The sequence below is a fragment of the Vombatus ursinus genome, unplaced genomic scaffold (assembly GCF_900497805.2).
Source record: "Vombatus ursinus unplaced genomic scaffold, bare-nosed wombat genome assembly UNPS02014884.1, whole genome shotgun sequence".
NCBI classification, from domain to species: domain Eukaryota; kingdom Metazoa; phylum Chordata; class Mammalia; order Diprotodontia; family Vombatidae; genus Vombatus; species Vombatus ursinus.
In genome coordinates, this window is record NW_020954662.1 from 3032026 (window position 1) to 3052346 (window position 20321).

At 42.8% G+C, this 20321-nt stretch overlaps 1 protein-coding gene across 3 annotated transcripts in view; it reads right to left on the reverse strand.

Annotated features, from left to right (window-relative positions):
• PADI4 (peptidyl arginine deiminase 4) overlaps nt 1-20321 on the reverse strand; it is a 49329-nt gene that overhangs the window by 20801 nt on the left and 8207 nt on the right. For all 3 annotated transcript variants that reach the window (XM_027842815.1, XM_027842814.1, XM_027842816.1), the window contains exons 2-6: nt 11071-11248; nt 10130-10196; nt 6722-6789; nt 1541-1658; nt 636-761 (exon numbers count right to left, since the gene is read on the reverse strand). In XM_027842815.1, coding sequence (XP_027698616.1) covers nt 636-761; nt 1541-1658; nt 6722-6789; nt 10130-10196; nt 11071-11248 — 557 coding nt within the window. The remainder of the gene's footprint in view (nt 1-635; nt 762-1540; nt 1659-6721; nt 6790-10129; nt 10197-11070; nt 11249-20321) is intronic.

The following is a 20321-nucleotide window of genomic DNA, read 5'->3' on the forward strand; positions in this document are numbered from 1 at the left end:
ATCTATCTATCTATCTATCTATCTATCTATCTATCTATCTATCTATCATCTCTCTCTCTCTATCTAATCTTTCTTTCTATCCATCCATCTTTCCATCTAATCATAATAATAGCTAGCATTTGTAAAGCATTTTAATGTTTATAAAGCACTTTACATAATGCTAACTCATCTGGTCCTCACGAGAACTCTCTGAGATAGGTGCTAATATTTTCCTCATTTTTACAGATGAGGAAACTGAGACATAGAGATGTCAAGTGATTTGCCCAGGGCCACACAGTTAGTAAATGGCAGAAGCAGGATTCAAACTCAGGTCTTCCTGCCTCCAAGTCCCATGCTTTATCCATCGAACCACCTAGCTGCCTCATCTGTCTGATTTTCAGAGGTTGTTTTACTCTTTTATCTGTCACTAAATCTTTGGGGAGCTCTGTTCTCAATAACCAGCTGCTACTGATGCTTCTTCCTCAATCATGCTGGGTAGACATTCCAACCTAGAAATGGGTCATGACTTGTTTCTGAGGAGGTTGGGCCAAGCTGATTCCAAAGACTTGGCTTAATGACAAATTACTGAATATATCATTGGATGTTAACCAATAGAGACACTCAAGATGGTAACCAATCATCATGGGGGCACTCACGGTCAGCTTGAAAAACTCTCACTTTATCCATCTCAAATTTGGAAACATGTAGAATCAGCTCGTGCCGGGCAAAGAAATCCTTTGGAGTTTGTGTGCTCAGAATCATGAGGGACATGTCCTTCAGGTCTGTAAAGAAGGAAGAAGAAAAAAATCCAAAGATTTCTTAAGTGTCTGCTATGTGCCAGAGATCATGCTAAATACTTAAAATATATTATCTCATTTGATCCTCTAGGTGCTATTATTATCCCCATTTTACAGTTGAGGAAACTGAGGCAGGTAGAATAAGTGACTTGCCCAGAGTCACAGAACTAGTTAGTGTCTGAGACCAGATTCAAACTCAGATCTTTCTAACTCCAGGCCCTGTGCTGTATCCTCTGTGCCACCTAGGAAGAGGGTGTTGATGCGGGGTCTCTGGTGTGAGTAATTTCATTGTTCGTGTAGTGTCAAAAGTACTGGACTGGGAGCCAGAGGACCTGGGTTCTCATCCCGGCTCTCTCCTGTGCCAGCTCTGACTTTGAGAGAGAGTCTTCATCTCTCTGATCATTAGTCTTCTCATTTTTGACATGGGAGTTATGATGCCCACACAACTGATCTCTCAGAATGTTAGTAAGGTTCAGATAGTCTTTGTTCTAAGGCCCCTCCCAGCTCTGGCATTCTGTGTTCTAAAGGCCTCCCAGCTCTGACATTCTGTGTTCTAAGGGCTCTCCCAACTCTGACATTCTGTGTTCTAAGGGCCCTCCCAGCTCTGACATCCTGTGTTCTAAGGTCTCTCCCAGGTTTGACATTCTATGATTCTATGAAGGCCAAATGACTGTGGGAATGCCTAGTCTTGGCACACTCTCCCTTCCAAATGATTTTCACCCTCAGGTTTGGCCCAAGAACAGGGGCCTGCACTAGTCTTTTACCTTTGTAATTAGTCACCTTCTTCAGCTCAGCATCCACCTCAGAAGACCTGGGACTATCTTTGTCACAGTTCACAAGCAGGACAGCACCTTGTCCATTGGGGCCCCATGTCCAATTTCTCTGCAGACACCAAAGGGGAACACAGAGCTACCTTAGTGCCAGGAACCACAGAACAGTATTTCTGAAATTTAGAAAGCTTTAATAATCATGATAACTACTGAAAGGGGAGCTAGGGGGCACCATAGTGCATATAGTGCTTGGCCTGAAGTCAGAAGAGTCTTCTTTATGAGTTCAAATCTGGCCTCAGACACTTACTTAGCTGTGTGACCCTGGGCGAGTCATTTAACCCTGCTTGCCTCAGTTTCCTCATCTGTAAAATTGTCTAGAGAAGGAAATGGCAAACCACCCCAGTATCTTTGCTACAATAAACCTAAATGGGATAGCAAAGAGTCGGACATGAGTGAAATAACTGAACCAGAACAACAATGAATGGGTCACAGGCCAAACTAGGTCAGCCTTGTGCAGGTCTAAACTAATAAAGGTTGGTTACCACTCCCAATTGGCCCAAATCTTTAACAAACTGCATCTTGAGCTTCCAATGTGATGCAACTAAAGACCATTATTGATGAACCACTAGTATTACAGTTATTCACTCCAGAAAAGATTGTTTGTTGTAGAAAGGCTGCCCAGAAGAAAGGAAATATCTTGGAATCTACCAACAGAAAGAAGAAAGAAGGAAGGAAGGAAGGAAAGAAAGAAAGAAAGAAAGAAAGAAAGAAGGCAAGAAATTAAGAAAGAAAGAAGGATGTAAAGAAAGAAAGCAATAAATAGGAAAGAAGAAAGGAGAGAGAAAGAAAAAGGAAGGGAGAAAGAGGGAGGAAGAGAGAGAGACAGACAGAGACAGAGAGGGGAGGAGGGAGGGAGATAGGGAAGGAGAGAGAAGAGGGAGAGAGAAAGAGAGAGATTGTGATTTAGGGAAGTACAGGTTCCAGGAATAAATAGGAAGGGGAGAACCTCTCTTTTCTCTGTTCTGCTGAGACCAAACCTGGAGGACTGTGTTCATTGTGGCCACCATATTTTGAGAACATTGATTAGATGGAGAGTGTCCAAAGGAGACAGCCCCAGAGGGCCACGGGCTTTGAATCCATGTCCAATGAGAATCAGTTCTAGGAACTGAGGAGGTCTAGTCTGAAGCAGAGAAAACTCAAAGTGTACATGAGGGCTGGGTTCAAGTCTTTGCAAGGCCCACAGATGGAAAAGGGTCCCATTGGACAGAATCAGTGCTAAGAGAGAGAAGTACCAAAGAAGTTATTGCAGGTTAGATATCACTCAGGGCTGTGCTGGAGCCAGCTTATACTTGCCCAGGTGAGCCAACTGTTGGATTTTCAGTGTGAGCATTTACACCTAGGAAATTAGCAAACATAACAAACCAGGGCTTGATTTATTGTTTTGTTGACTACCTAGTCTTAAGTGATAGAGAATACATTAGTGATAAAGATTAAACTTAAAAGTGCATTTATTGTACATTTTTTTTTCTTTTTTATCCGGAGAGCTAGTTGGTAAACATTTGCTAGTATACCCTGGGATGTCAGGAAATGCTTTCTAAAAATGGAAGCTGCCCTAAAGCAGAATAGGCTGTCATGGAAGGAGATTGGCCCTCACTGGTGACCTTCAAACAGAGGCTGGGTAGCCATTTCTTAGATATGTTAGAATGGATTCTTGGTCAGGCACCAGTTGGACTAGATGGATGGCCTTCAAAGTCCTTCCCAGCTCTGAGATTCTCTGATTCTCTCCCAAAGGGTGCTTGCGGTGTTAAGTTTTGTTATTGCTACATAATTGCTATGATCATTGTCATCATCATGGTCATTGTCATCATTATCATCATCTTCATTATCATCTTCATCGATAATCAATCCATTACTTCAGTATGCTATGGTGTTTGGGAATGTTAGAAGGGGAAAGGCTTCCAAAGGTCATCTAATCCAACTCTCATTTTACCAGTGAGGCAACTTGCCCAGGGTCACACAGACCGAAAGAAGAGCCAGGGTCTCAACTGAGGTCTTCTGTAGAAAAATCTAGTGTTTTTTATACTACACATCTAAGTTACTCATCTTCCTGGTGAGTGAACCGTGCTTCTTTGGGGCCTCCTTTCTTCATGTAATGGGGAACTATCCAATGAAAGCCCAGACCTTAGAGCATTCGCAGAGTGCTCTGACTGTTGTCAATTCAAGTGGTGGGGGTGGATAATGGAGGAGACCCTCTTGAGAGGACCCCTGGGTATTCTTTAACAGTTCTCTGTCAACTTACTGCATGAGGACAAACAGCCCTTAACTGGCTGATGAACCAGAATTAAATGTCATGCAAAAGGCTCAAACAATGAAAGCTTCCTATTTTCTCCTTGCGGAGAAAGAAGAAATACTATGAGCTTCTGGGGAAGGGGAGAAGAAGACACAACAGCAGATACTGCTATGATGGACATCTCTCTACCAGAGTTGCCACGTGGCCACACATGGCTTTGGGTTTAATTCTTCCTTAACCTTGGGTGAATGAGTATCAGAGATGGAATGGACCTCGTGAGCTTTGCGAGTTCAGAAGAGCCAACACAGAGAGGGCCAGCAAACTGCAGAGCCTGCCAGTAGCTACATCAGCCAAGCCTAGGGAGGAGCCAGCCCTGAGGAGTAACCTACTTGACCCAGCCCAAGAATGAACAGACTCCAAAGCCCAGACACCATGTCCTACAAGCAAGGGAATGGCTCATCCAGAGGCCAGGCCTTTGCCACAAGGTGAGTTTGGTGGAAGAAGGGTTTAAAGCAACCACTTTAAGGTTAAGCCTGCTGTCCACAGGGAGGAAGGTGGGAGAGGAAAGCAGAATCCCTGTCTCCGAGGTATTTGTACTTTGGCTGTTGCTATATGTTCTCTGTAAATATCCTTTGGAAAAGCTAATTGATGGTAACTGGTAATTGATACTAAGAAAAGGTCAACTGATTAATTGATATTAGAAATAGATATTCAGGGGAGCACACTGGATGGGGGCTGATGAATTACTATACTAGGGAATACCTCTCCTTCCCTCTAACCTCTCAGACTTATCCCTAGGACCCTAGGATTTGGGAACCCAGCCTGCCAGTTCGAATGGTCATTGGAAGGGCGGCCCCATAGCCTATGAACCACATTAGTGTGGCATTTATTACAGTAATTTGCTTTTCACCTCCTCAGAATTTCCTGGTCAGCATACGGCTATCCCTCTGCAATGTACTTTGATGGCTCAAAATGAGAGTGCTTCTCTTTGGCCAAACAAGTGACTTTATCTGTTCATAAAGGATGCATTGTTCTCTACTGGTCTGTGTGAATTCTTCCTTTGCCCACACTGAGCCCAGCCTCTCCACACCTTGGAAAATAGTTTCACAAGTTCCCATGTCCCAAAAAGTAATCCACTGCCTGGTGGCCCACCTACCCCCATGCAGTGAACCCCTATGCTCTGAAGGACGCTGGTCATCAGACTGCAGACATAGAGTCCATCACCGGACCAATCAAAACCTTTCCAGCAAAAGGATCTATGAAATTGGCTCATGCTCCTTGGACCTAACCATTGAAAAGCCAGAGGCATGCCCACTCTACAGCAGGCTGTCAATCATAGGACTCGAATGTGAGAACTTCCTCATCATTCGCATTTGCCTAGTTATAAAGCACCTTCCCCCATTAGCTCATCTGCTCCTGGTTACAACCCTCCCGAGGAAGCTAGCAGCATTTTATAAAAGCAGGGACAGTATCTCATTTAGCCTTTGTATTCTCTGCCCTCCTCCTCATTTTGACCAAATAGGTTTGCAAGAAGTAACAGATTCTCCATTAGAATGTAAGCACCTTGATGGAAGGGAATGTTTTTGCTTTATTTTTTTTTCATATCCCTAGCACTAGGTACATAGTAAACATTTTAAAAAAAGTTTGTTTGTTGATTTGTAGTGTATATATAGATTTGGTATAAGCATACATATATGTATGTGTATATATATATATATATATATAATCTACACACACACACATATACACATATACACTATGAACCAGCGTAGAATATATATAGTACATATATCATACATATTCTACATATAATATATTCTACAATAACATATTCTACATAAATAATATGGTCAATAATTTTGATCATTTATATATAATGTTATATATGTAGAATATATTATTGTAGAATTATATTGACTCAATGTAATATTGACTCATATGTAAAACTGACTCAATATAATAAATACTCTACACATATAATATATTCTACACATTTATACATATATTCTACATATAATATGTATTCTACATCTGTAATAAGTATTCTACCTATATAATAGATATAGTCTACATATGCACCCACCTACTTCACAAGATTGGGGGGGGCAGGATTGGCCCAGATGTGGCTTTTTTTGGTATAAAGAGATTCCTCATGAGAAGACTCCATCCACCAATGCAGATCAGCACCTTTTCTCCAACTTAAGTTTAGAACATCCCTTGGGGCACTGAGAAGTAAATGACTTGGCTAGGGTCTCACAGCCAATGTGCCTCAGAGCCAGTGTTCATCCAAGGGCAAGTCTTCATTCCCTATGTCATGCTGCCTCTCATTCTTGTAATGTCGTTGCTTGCTTAATAAAGGTTGTTGAATTTCCATTTTGCCCAGAAAGAAATTGACTCAGAAGGGCTAAGGGGCATGTGCAAAGTCACACAGTGAGTTAAGTAATCCAAATGGCAACTGAATGTGCATTTGACTCTAAGCCTAGAGCTCTTTTGACTCTGGTTTGAGTAATGCGATCTTGGGGAGGGTGGATATGTTTGAGGGTTTTTTGGGGGGGAGGGGCAGGTGATGGAGCGCTGGATCATCCAATCTTGTCCCTAATCAAACCTCCTTTCTTGTTCCCAAGACTTCTTTCTGGCCTCTCTTAGAAGACTAATCTAAGGCTTTCAACCTGTGACGCTCCATGGGACCTATTCTGTAGAGCTCGTGGTCTATGGCAAACAAGCCTTGCTCAAGACTGCTACAAGTCTGAGCTGCTGCACCGCACACTTTCCCACTAGCAGGTGACACTCACCACCTTGGGAAATCTAGAACAGACTGGGAAGAGTAAGTCAACAGCTTCACCCTTTTCCAGCTCCCTGGATGAGGAAAAACCCCTCATGTTTACCTTGTCAATCTTGCCGTCGGTAGGCTTTACTCTGCCATTTCGGTAAGTGTCAACATCCAGGGAGATTTCTGAAACAGAAGCCAACAGAAGAAGTTGCTAATGAAATAAAGAGACCATACACTTTGACCCAGAGATCCTATGGCTAGGTATATAATACAAAGTGGTCACTAACAAAAAGAAAGGGTCCATGTACACCCCCAAATACTTATAGCAGCCCTTTCTGTGGCAGCAAAGAACTGGAAACAAAGTAGGTGCCCATCGATTAAAGAATAGCTAAGCAAGTTGGGTATATCAATGTAATGGAATAACATTGTGCTATAAGAGAGGATAAATATGAGTAATACAGAGAAGCATGGAAAGACTTACATGAACTGATGCAGAGAGAAGTAAGCAGAGCCAGGAAAATAGTATAACTGCAACAATGCAAGTGGAAATATCAACCACTCTAAAATGATCAAAACAGGGGCAGCTAGGTAGTACAGTGGATAGAGCACTGGCCTTGGATTCAGGAGGACCTGAGTTCAAATCCAGCCTCAGACACATAACACTTACTAGCTGTGTGACCCTGGGCAAGTCACTTAACCCCATTGCCTAGTCAAAAAACAAAACAAATAAAATAAAATGATCAAAACTGAATGCTTATAAATTATAATGAACAAGCTTAGTCTCAAAGGAAAAGATGGAAAAAACCCACCTCCCTAAGCTGTTTTGCAGAAGTAGAGGTCCATGGATGGGGAACATTGCCTATAATGTCAGATTTTTTTTTTTTTGGTATGTTGATTGGCTTGGTTGATTTTATTTTTCTTTCTCTGTTTAAAAAATTCTTTATTGTAAGAGAAGGATCTTTAGAAAGGCAGGGAGGGGAAGAATGTTGGAAATAATACAGTCAATTTAAAAGTAAAATGTATCAAAATGTTTAATGTTTATTTAAATTTAAAATTAAATTTTAATTTTAATCCAGTTTTAAGAAGTTGCTAGTAAATCAGTAACCATAACACAAACAAGACAGAAGCTAACCAATCAAATGCGATGGTGTTCATAAAATCTGAAGACAGCTGCCACTAGGCCAGGGATTTTCTATTTGACAAGAACTGCTGGGAAAACTAAGTCTACTATATTTGGAGATAATCTTGATATATGGTGTGAGGTCTTGGTGTAAACCTAATTGCAGCCGGACGGTTTTCCATTTTTAGCAGCGGTATTGCTTAAATAAAGAGTCCTTTCTCCAGTAGATGGCGCCTTTGGTTTTATAAAACACTAGGCTACTTTGTAGCAAACAATGGTATGCTTGCTGTATACCTAATCTGTTCCAGTTTATTTTTTAACCAACACTAAATCATTTTTGATGATTACTTGCGTTGTAGAATAGTGTGAGATCTGGAACTACTAAGCCCCTTTCCGTTCCGGCTTTTTTAAAAAATAATTTCCCTTGAGATTCTTGACCTTTTGTCCAGATAAATTTAATTATGATATATATGTATATATATACATATAAAATAATCTTGCTATACAAATGTAATAGAATATTGTTACACTGTAAGAAATGATGAATATGAAGAATTCAGAGAAACTTAGGAAGACTTACAAGAGCCGATACGGAGTAAAGTAAGCAGAACCAATAGAACAATGTATATAGTATCTACAGCAAGGGAAAAGAATTTGCCTTTGGAATTCCATCCAATTTAGTGATCTGCTGCGACTTCAGGGAAGCCTGCCTCCCGCTTTTTGCAGAGGAGGGGAACTATAAGTAAAGAATTAAGCAAGATCAATGATGTGTGTGTGTGTGTGTGTGTGTGTGTGTGTGTGTGTGTGTGTGTGACTGTGTGTGACTGTGTGTGACTGAGCTAGAGGGAATGGTGAATAGCTTGAGGAATTGTGAAGTTAGGATATTTGTGAGATCATTAATATGTATATTGAAGTCCGGTAATACAAGGGCAAATGATGAGGAGGAAAGAAAGTCAGTCAGGCACTAAACTCATCAAGGAAAGGAGAATGTTCTGGATTTCAAGCAAGTAGCAGAATTGAGATTTGACTGATCCTGTGACTTCGAATTCATCATTCTTCCCACTATAGTGCATTGCCTAATTATGTTGTCCCTGATAATCTCTATACCTCCATACTTCAGTGATTTGTGATTTCATAGGTTCAGGTACTCCCTGCACCAAGAAAAATAACAGTTTTGTTTTGGTAGATGGCACAGTTGTTATGTCTGAAAAATTAATTGCCACAGCCAGCCTGGTAATCAGCCTCTCCAAAGTGAGGCAGCCAAATGGCATACAGTTCCTTCTAGCTTAGGAAGACCTCACAGAACCATAGAATTTCAGAGGTGGAGAGGCAGTGTTAAAGAGCGAAAAGAGCACCAGACTTGCTGTCAGAAAGCCCTGTGTTCGAATCCTGCCTTCCACATTTAATAATAATAGCGAGCATGTATATGGTGCTTTAAGGTTTGCAAAGCACTGGACCATTTGATCCTCATAACAACCCTGTGGAGTGGGCACTATTATTATTATTTCCATTTTACAGATGAGGAAACTGAGGCAGGTGGCGATTAAAGCAACTTGTCCCAGGGTCATACAGCTAGTGTGTGTCTGAGGTAGAATTTGAACATAGATCTTCCTGCCTTCTAAGTACCCACTGTGCTACCTAGCTATGTGACGTTGGGGGGTTGGACAAGGTTCCTTCCAGCTCTAGATCTATCATTGTATGTTCTCAGAGACCACCTGGCCCAGCTCATATCTGAATGGATAACCCCATCCCCACCTCAGTATCCCAGAGAAGCAGTCCTCCAGTCTCTGCTTGAAGACCCCCAATGAAGGGGAACCAAGCACCTCCAGAGGTAGCCCATTCCATTTTTATTAGAAAATGTTTTCTGATGTCAAGCCTGAGGTTGGCATTTTTGACTTTGATTCATTGTTGTCTCTGTCCTCTCAGGTTAAACAGAACCCAATCTGATCCCTCTTCCCTGAGAGAGTCCTTTAACTACTTGAAGGTGGCTCTTATGTCTCCTCTGCCCAACTCATGTCTTCTCCGGGGTCAACAACCCTACGTCCTTAAGTTGATCTTCTCATGACGAAGATTCTAGGCCCTTCCCCATCCTGGTTGCCCTCCTCTGGACACTCTTCAATGTATCAGTGGTCTTTCCAATTCTCCAGCCAACACTTACTCTCTAAATATAACCTTCTAGAAAATGGGATTGCTTTGACATCCCCAGGAAAGGTATTCAGAGAGGATGTCAGCAGAGGGAACAAGAATTAGACCACATAAAATCGTCATTTTTCTAACATTCAGTTCCTCCCTCAATTCCCTGTGTATACATCTCTCTAACTGCATTAACTCAAACCAGGTAATGAGTTTGAAGGTGAGAGACCTTTTGAGTTCCACCCCAATGGAATCAGAAATGTCACTTACGGACACCAGTGAGGTAGAGCAAGGCCTGGGCAGAACTTGATTTGGGTCCTAAATAGGAGATCTTGACCTGCAGAACAATATAGAAAGGCATTTGTGATTTCAGCCTATGGTGTATTATCTGCTGTCAGAAAGGAGAAGAGGCCAACAACATGGTAATCTAATGTTCACAAAACCCAAGAATATTAGCTACCAAGCCAGCTGGGGGGCATAGTGGATAGAGCACTGGGTTTGAGAAGTCAGGAAAATCCTAACCCTAACCCAAAGCAAGATATAAGTAGGATAGATAGATAATTAATGGCGGGAAGGCTAGCTATTATAATTAATAAATTATAAAATTAGATAATATTTGTAAAGCTCTTTGCACACTTTAAAGTACTATACACATGGTAGCTATTGTTAATATTATTAATCGCTATTATTCTATACTCTGGGAAAATCAAGTGTAATCCCTCTTCTACATGATATTCCTTCCAATATTTGAAGACAGTTATCTTATCTCCTGCCCTGTCTTCTTTTCTCTGACTAGACATTCTCATATCCTTGAATCAGTCACCATATGGAAGAATCTAGAGGTCTTTCACTATTCTGGTTGCCCTTCTTTATACACTCTTCAGTTTATTCCGTGCTTACTAAATGGAAGCACTCAGACCTGAACATAATGCCAGATGTGACCTGACAAGGACCAGATAAAGCAGGACTAATAGTCTTTGACACTCTGCCTTTTACTATAGTGCAAGGTCACATGTACTTTTCTTTTACTGACATCACTCATATTGAACTTGCAGTACAGTAAATTTCCCAGATCTTTTTCAAGTCAACAAGCTTTTGTTAAGTGCTTGTTATGTGCCAGATACTGTACTAAACTCCATGAATACAAATATAAGCTAAAAAAGGCAGACCACCCCTAATTCTCAGTTGCTCTCTTCCACTATCACACTCACCTTTTGATCATTAAGAAGGGTGCTTGGGGTTTTCATCCTCACTGTCATCTCCACCCCAGGCTCCAGAAGACATTTGAAAGTGCCTGAAGGTGACCTCTTGATAGGATGGCAGTTGAGGTCAATGACCACTCCCGGTGTGGCACAGATTTCGAAGAACTTGCACCCATCTGGGGCACATCTGGATCATGGAGAGAAGCAGGGGGAGAGAGATGCATGAAATCAAAGGACTAATGAATGTCACTGTGCCCACCTTCCCTACTCCCACCTGGAAGCAAAGGATTCATCATTACTGCGAGTAAATATAATTCAATCAGTTGGTTTACATTTGATTAGCTACCATGCTAGATATGAAGGAAGAAGGGAGGGAAGGAGGGAGGGAAGGAAAGAAGGAAGGAAGGAAGAGAGGGAGGGAAGGATAGATGGATAGAAGGAAAGGTGGAAGGGAAGAAAAAAGGAAGGAAGAAGGGAGAAAGGGAGGGAGAGGGAGGTAGGAAGAGAGAGAGGAGCATGTAGTAAGCACTCACTATGTGCCAGGCACTGTACAATACCTGCCCTCAAGGAACTTACATTCTAATGGAGGAAGACTAGACAGAAAGGGGAATCGGAAAGAAGGAGGGAAAACAGAGTCTAGCAGCACCCTTTGGAAATGTCTAGGAAGACAGGGAGAAGATGCAGTAGGTAGAGCTCTGGACCTAGACCAGGAAGACTTGAGTTCAAATCCAGTCTCAGACACTTACTAGTTACTAGTTGTGTGACCCAGGGTAAATCCTTTGACTGCTGTTTGCCTCAGTTTCCTCAACTGTAAAATGGGGATAATAATATCACCTACTTCTCAGGGTTGTTGTGAGGATCAGATGAGATAATGATTGTAAAGCAGTGTCTGACACATAGTAAGTGCTTTATAAATATTAGTGGTTGTTATTAATATTATTGTATGACATGGAGGCCTGCTTCTGGGCAAGATAAGGTCACCGATGAGATGACTCAGAGACAGAGTCCAGGTTCTGATGAAAGGAGGAGGAGGCTAGTTAGAGTACAGATGGTATGGTTTGGAAATGATGTTGAAGGGAGCTAGGTATTCCAAGACGTGGAAATGAGGAAAGAAAGCATTCTAGGTATGGAGCACAAAAGCACAGAGACAGAATACTGAGCATCTTGGACAAAGAAAATCGGTAGAAATAGTAGCTCCATCCCCTGGCCTCAGGGGGCTTACAATCCATGTAGAAAAATAATGGAAGGGCACTTTTTAGAAAATAACACATCTACTCCTGTGTCCCAGTATTCTGATGGCTCTATGATCTACCTCATTGACATGGGTACTCCCACCAATGGTGCAGAGAATAGCCCACGCACATATGTCCATCCTGGGCACGTCCATGTACTTGTCCATGTCCGTGTACTCCCAGAAGCCACCAGAAGGGGGCTTCCTCTCATTTCCTTGGCATTATATGAATATCAATAGAAAACAGGTACCATCTATAGGGTTTCTGGCATTCTTGCTATGTGATCAGCTCATCATTTCCCCCCAGGCAAGCCACAAACCAAAGAAAGCAACAACACATATGAATTCATATAGTTAAAAACCAAGCCAAAAAACCCCAAAACGAACAAAACAAAAACCAAAAACCTGACCAGTGATAATGATTCCCTTTGTCTGCTTGTTCCTTCCCAGCTTTTAAAGCCAAGAAGCAGCGGGGTAAGAGGAGCCGTGAACTCAGAGTCAAAAGAAGTTAGCTTGTATTTAAAGTTTCTCTCGTTAGCATGAACTGATGTTGAGTAAAGTTCAGAATCTCGACTCTGTTTAATGTGTCATCAATCTATTAATTGATTTCTTCTTATTTATCTGCAATTAAATTGTTTAATCCAATAAGCATTTATTAATTTCATACTAATGAAAGCCACTGTGTTAAGGACTAGGAACACGAAGATAAAAAATAAAAACAGACCCCCCCCCCCAAAAAAAAGAAATTAGCCTGCATCCCAGCTCTGCCATTTGCTCTAGGTGAGTGTGTTCTTGGGCAAGTCACTTTCCTTTCCTGAGCTTCAGTTTCCTCCTTTGTAAAAAGAAGGGGGTCAAACTCATTGGTCTCTAAGGATTCTTCCAGTTATTTGAAGAGTCAAACACAACTTCCTCCATATTGCTGTTGTTTAGTGGTTTCTCAGTCATGTTTGACTCTTTGTGACCCCATTTGGGGTTTTCTTGGCAAAGACACGTCATTTCCTTCTCCAACTCATTTTACAGATGAGGAAACTGAGGCAAACAGGGTGAAGTGACTTGGCCAGGGTCACACAGCTAGTAAGTGTCTGAGGCCGGATTTGAACTCAGGTCTTCCTGACTCAAGGCCTAGGGCTCTATCCACTGCACCACCTCACTGCACCTACCTCTTCCTAGAGCCCAAGCAAATCCAACCTTCTCCCATGGACCTCCATGGATCATTTCATTCTTTTGTTTTATTCATTTGTTTTTGGTCCTCTCTTATGCATTGGAGATTCCACGTTGTTGGCATAATGAATAGAGAGCTGACCTCTGAGCTGGGAAGATTTGAGTTCAGTTCTTATCTCTGACATATATTACGGATGTGAACCCCACCCCCACCTCCAGCAAGTTACTTAATTCTAAGTACCAGTCCTTCTCCCCCCCCCCTCCTTCTCGTTCCCCCCCCCCCCCCCCGCCCCACACCCTCATCAATTTTCTAGGATTATAAATTGTACAGAAAGTGCTGACTCCCATTGGTAGGGGGTGTTTCCTCATGCAGGCCTTCCCTGTGCTAATGAAATCCCAAGTCCGGACTTTTATCACTAGCTTAATGCACTGATGAAGTAACATTGTGTATTTCAGTTATCTGTATACTTGGGAATTCTTCCTCTACCTCCATAATCCCACCCAACAGTGAACTCCATGAGATCAGGGACTTACTTACTAAACTTTGAACCTCTCTCTGACCCAACACAGTACTCTACTCCTACTATGCTTGGTAAAAGAGTAGATGTTTATTGAATTAAATCTAGAGGAAATCCACAGTAAGGAAAAACCAACATTCTGCATTTATACAATGCTTTTCAGAGGGGTTTCTGATTCATTGTCTCATTAAATCCTTCCTGTGAAGCAGGCAAGGAAGGTATTAGGTCCATTTTACAGATCAAGAAACCGAGGTTAGCAGAGGTTAAAGTGATTTGCCCAAGTCTTACCACTAGCAAATGTTAGAACCAGAACTTGAACCCAAGTTTACTAACTTGAAATCCAGGCCTCTTTCCATAATCCTGGGCAGCTTTTCAAAGGCTGCCCCAAGGAGGTGAATTTATGAGCTGGGTTTTTGAGGGTGTGGTGCCAGTAAAGTTTCTGAGGGTAAGTGAATGCCATTAGCTAATGAAATCAGATAGGTGCTCAAAAGTGCTTTGAGATATATAAGACACTGCAGATGTCAGGCATGACTGACATTTGTTATCATCTTTATTTTATTATTCTTCCAAAGAGACCTTCTTCTCATGTTTCATCACAGCATTGGGACCCTAGGTTCCAGAAGGACCTAACAGTGGAATGTAAGCACAGATCCTGCCAAGCTTGAAAGACTTCCCAAGTGGGCCTGAAGAAGATTTAGAGTCAGAAGACCTGGGTTCATAATCCTAGCTCAGTCACTTGTTACTTGTAGGATCTTAAACAAGTCACTTCTCTTTGAACCTCAGTTTCCCCCTCTATAAAATGAAGGGCTTGGACTCTAACCTTTATTATGTACTGGGTCCCTTTGTGTCCAGGGATCCTCTGGATTCCTGGAAGCCTAGTGAAGCTTAGGGACCCCTTCTCAGAAGAATGTTTTTAAGCGCATGAAATAAAATGCAGAGGATCATAAGGGAAACCAAGGAGAATGGAATAGTTAATGCAATACCTTAAAAAGCAACTTCATGGATCTCCAGGTTAAGAATCCCTGGACTAGATGGTCTCTAAGGGCCCTTCTAATGCTAAATCTGCTGCAACTATGATTTGCTCATATGAATACAGTGAATGAACTTCCTCTCTGGGATACAAACCCTTGTCTCCTGTTTCTAAGGCCAAGCAATACTCTTTGCATTACACTACCACACTGACTCGCACCGCTACCTACGGAGCCATCCCTTGAAACAAATAATAAGATAGAAAAAGAAAGACAGAGAGATGCAGAGAGAAAGAGAGAAGAGGAAAGGAGAGGAGAGAGAGAGGAGGAAAGTGGGGGGAAAGGGAGAGACAGAGACAAAAAAAGAGGAGAGAGAAAGAGGAGAGAGAGAGAGAGAGAGAGACATTGTTCGGCAAAACTCACCAACCAAAAGCAATTGAGTCTGACAGTGTATGCAGTATTCTAAACCCATGGTCCCCCACTTCTGCAAAGAAGGGAAGAGGTTCATTTTTCATCTCTTCTCCAGGGTTTAGGCAGGTATTTGGGCAGGGGTATGCCTGGATTAAAGCAGTATTAAATGGTTACAGGACAGATAGAGTGGGAAACTGGAGAAGTTTGTCTTAATTTGGGTGTGGTTAGGTGAGTGCTTGGAAGATCCACAGATGGAAAAAAAAGACATATATCTTAGAAACACTGCAGAGAAAGGATCATAATAGCTGCCATTTATCTCGTGCCCAAGTACATTGCTTTCCGTCCATTGTTTTATTTAAACCTCCCAAAAACCCTGTGAGACAGTGTTCTGATTCTTCCCATTTCACAGATGAGAATACTGGCCTACAGGTCATGCTCATATGAAGACTGATGAGAAAAAATGATTGATGTTTACCCTGGATATTTTGTTGAGTGGAATGTAAACTTAGTGAGGGCGAAGACTGTTTTCATTTTTGTCTTTGTACACCAAGCTCAAGGAATGCTTAAATAAATGCTTAATAATAATAATAATAATAATAATAATAACAACAACAACAATAGCTAGGATTTATATTGATCCTTAAGGTTTGTAAAGAGCTTTGTAAGGTTTGTAAACATAGTTTATCTCATTTTTCTTCACAACATCCTTGTGAGGTAGATGCTATTATTATCCTCATTTTACAGATGAAGAAACTGAGTCTGGGCATGGTCAAGTGACTTGCCCACATTCCCACATCTAATCAGTGTCTAAGGCAGAATTTGAATTCACATCTTCCTGACTCCAAGTCCAGAGCTCTATCTACTACTTGTTGAGTTGAATTGAATTGAGTTAGAGAGGAAAGGAGATTAGGGAGACACAGTAGCTGTACTCAAGTATCTGAAGGGCCATTACCCCAGAAGGGAGATTAGATTTGTTCTCCTTGGCCATAGGAAAGAGAAGTAGGAGTAATGAGGGAGTTTCAAAGTGGCATACTTTGGGCTTGATGTCAGGAAAAACTTTCCTATGGAGAGATTTCTCTAAAAGTGGAATCCCCTGCCTTGGCGGGTCACTGGTTCCTCCTCCCTGGAGGTCCTAAGCAACGGTTAGATAATCACTTGTTGAATAGGTTGTGGGGGTGACTTGGGTGGGAGGTAGGTGGTTTAGGTTGGTCAGGATGGCCGCTCAGGTGCCTTTGAATTTTAAAATCCCGTGTTCCTAAGACAAAGCTGGTCCTAGAACCCCTGGCCCTCTGATTCTGAGCTCAGTGTGTGTGTGTGTGTGTGTGTGTGTGTGTGTGTGTGTGTGTGTGTGTTTTTACTATATTACTCTGCCTACAGGCAGATTCCCTAAAATGAACTAGAAAGTGTCCAGCCACTGCCATTCTTGTTGTACTTGCTTAATGTGAGCTTGTGGAATGACAGAGGTGAGAGGTCAAGGGTGGACTTGTTAGTTAGGGAGCCATCCTTACACAGGTAGTGGTGGCAACCCCGTGAGCCAGGTATTGCCTGAGGAAAGCAGATGGAAAAGGGCCAAGGGCCAAGGGCCAAGGGCTGAGCCTTGGAGGATGCCTCCAGTTCTCAGGTGGGAGAGATATAGGAGGACGAACTGCCGAAGACGAGAGAAGAGAGAATGGTTAGGGAGGCAGTGGAGGAAAGTGGAAAGAAGTCTGGCTCTGTAGTCTGCAAACCTGGGTTCAAATCTCGCAGGTGTCACCTGTTACCTGCGTGACCTTGGACAAGTCTCTTAACCACTTGCAGTCTCCTCATTGGTAAAATGGGAGGGGGTGGGTCAGGATTGGACAAGACGAGCTGCTTTCCAGCTCTCTCTAGAGCTACAAGAGACAAGGGGGTAGGAGAGGGGATGGGGAAGATTTGGGACAAACAGCTCAGTAAACTCCTCAGCCAGGGGGGAAACCAGGTACAGGACAGTGAAGTAGGGAGCGGGGTTGGTGAGTCTTGGGACTTGCTCTGAAAGGATCACATATGTAACACACATCACACACAGTCCCACCCATAGGGCACCTGACTCCTTGGCAATCTTACAAGGGAAGTTTATTCCCCTTGAGTGGAATTCTATCTAGACAAATGGGGATTTCCCTCTAGTCTTTCCCCAAGACTGTTCAGGGACCCCGGGAATCCTGACATGGATCTCCCACTGAGCATCATGCAGCCCAAACGCCAGGACTGGCACACTGAGAGGAACAGTGGTCCTGGATTCAGGTCCTCCCTCTGGTGATTGTCCCTTGTGTGTTTTGGGACAACTCACTTTAAATCTGGGGCCTCAGTTTCTTCATCTGTAAAATGAGCAGATCGGACCTGGCCTCTGAGTTCCCTTCCAGCTCCAGGTCTGTGACTGGCCGTTTCTCCATTGCCCACCCGCAAGAGAGCCTTGAAAATCAGCAGAGGGCTAGGATTCTTTAGACGGATACGTCGAGATGGAAGAGATACTAAAGATCTCTCCCCATCCATCCTCCGGGGATGAACTCCTTCCCATGTTTTAGAGTCCACCGCAATTGCCACTTCCTCCAGAAAGCCTTCCCTGATCTCCTTAGCTGGGAATAAGTTTTCCCCTCTACCTTCATCTAGCACCCTTTGGGGTCATTCTCTAAGGCCCTCGTCTGATGTTTGGTGATGGCAAGGAACACCTTCATTCTATTTAGATGTGGCAGTGACGATGGCCTCTCAGAGACTACCCCAGCAGCGGGCAAATTCTGTCCAGTCCTACCAAACCAGAAAGGTGTTGAGGAAAGCACCCTGGGCTCAGGTGCTCAAAGCTCAAAGGGACCTTAAAGGCCATGGAGTCCAATCCACAGATAAGGAAACTGAGGCACAGAGGAGTTCACAGGCTGGAAGGGACCTGAGAAGTCATCGAGTCTCACTCACACATTTCACAAATACTGAAACTGAAGCCCAGAGAGGCAAAGTGACTGTCTTAATAATCAAGGTCCAGAAGACCAACCTAGCTTAGTTCAGCTTGCCACCAGATTGGCAACAAGTGGGTGAATATTTCAATCATAGCAATTCTCAAAGAGCGATAGAAGTCTTTGAGGAAAGCAGGAGAACCCCTTGCTTTAGAAGAGACTCTAGTCCAGACAGATTGAACAAGATGGCGTCTGAAGTCTCATCCAAGTCTGAGATTCTAGGATTCTGGGAAAGTCAGATCTGGGAGTCGGACCCTAGCCTGAGACAACCCCCAGCACAGTAGTCTTTCCACATCAGCAAAGTTAGAGGTTCTTGGAGTGTCCTGGAAGTAAAACTAGAAGCTACTATGGGGCACCGCAGTGCACAGTGTTGAGTCTGGAGTCAGGAAGACTTGAGTTCAAATCCAGCCTCAGACACTCCTAGATGTATGACCCCGGGCAAGTCACCTCATCTCTGCCTGCCTCAGTTTTCTCATCGGAAAAAGGTTGGATTAAATGCCATTTCCAGTTCCTTCCAGCTCCACATCTATGAAGCTGAGATTCTCTAATCGTTTTGTTTTTTTTTTAAATCACTGCTGTGTGTGCTGGTGCCTTACCCCACTTTCCAGACTATGAGAACAGGGCCTAAGTCTTATGCAAACATCCTATTGCCCCCAGGGCTAAGCACAATTCTCTATTCCCAGCCAGCATTTAAGTATTTCTTATTCAATCCTCTCATTTTGCAGATGAGGCCCGGAGATGAGGGATGATTTGACTAGGGTCACATAGCCAGTTAATAGTAGACCTGGGTCTCCTGACTCCTGGTCCCATGCTGGTCCCAGGACGCCTTCTCATAAGTGGATGCCTTCCTGGGTCTCATAAACATCTGATCTCTTCTTTGGCACTGCCCCATCTCCCTGGGCTCCTGAAAAGCCATCAAACTGGATTGGTGCGACGGTGTGTAATGCTTTGATTGTGCAATTGCAGACAACCTGCCCGTCAGCCCCTAGCCAAGGACCAAACTCCAAAGCCGAATGAGGCTGCTCATGGGTATGTTCTAAGAACTCCTCACTGAACCTTCGTTGGCCCAGGAAGCCACACCCAGCCTCTTCTCTAGCTAGTCAGCCACTGATCGAACACCCTGATGGCTCACTTTCTATTGTGCCTCAGCTAAGTCTGCTTTGGGGAGCCCCTGAGCTCCCATTCAGTTTAACTCCATCAGGGATTCTTAAATTGGGGCCCATGGACTTGTGTGTGTTTTTTCCCAATATTTTGACCACTGTGTTTCTTTCTCTTTTTCTTTCTTTCTTTCTTTCTTTCTTTCTTTCTTTCTTTCTTTCTTTCTTTCTTTCTTTCTTTCTTTTCTTTCTTTCTTTCTTTCTTTCTTTCTTTCTCTCTTTCTTTCTCTCTCTCTCTCTCTCTCTCTCTCTCTCTCTCTCTCTCTGTCTCTCTCTCTCTCTCTCTCTCTCTCTCTCTGTCTCTCTCTCTGTCTCTCTTTCTCTCTTTCTTTCTTGCAATTGGGGTTAAGTGACTTGCCTAGGGTCATACAGCTAGTAAGTATCTGAGGCTAGATTTAAATTCAGGTCCTTCTGACCTGAACTCTAGGGCAGGTGATCTATCCACTGCACCACCTAGCTACCCCTAACCTCTGTATTTCAATGAAATTGGTTTCCTTTGTCATATTCTGTATTTTATTTTGTATATTTAAAAACATTCGTCTGAGAAGGGATCCTTGACCAGACTTCCAAAAGGGTCCAGTTAAGAATGCCTGATCTGGATCTATGAGAGTTAGTGGAAGAGGTGAGGAAGAGTGGAGGAAGAGTCAGTAGAATTAAATAAAGCCAGTGGTGAATGTTTAACAACCGGCTTTGGTGGTGGTGGTGGTGGTGGTAGAGGGGTTGAGTAGATGTAACCCTGACACATTTCTAAGTTTAATTTGAATTATTAACACTTTTCCATCACTTTCTTAGGTTTAGACAATCCACAAAACAATAGATCAAGTCCTGATTTGTAGTGTTTGCCAATTTCTGAG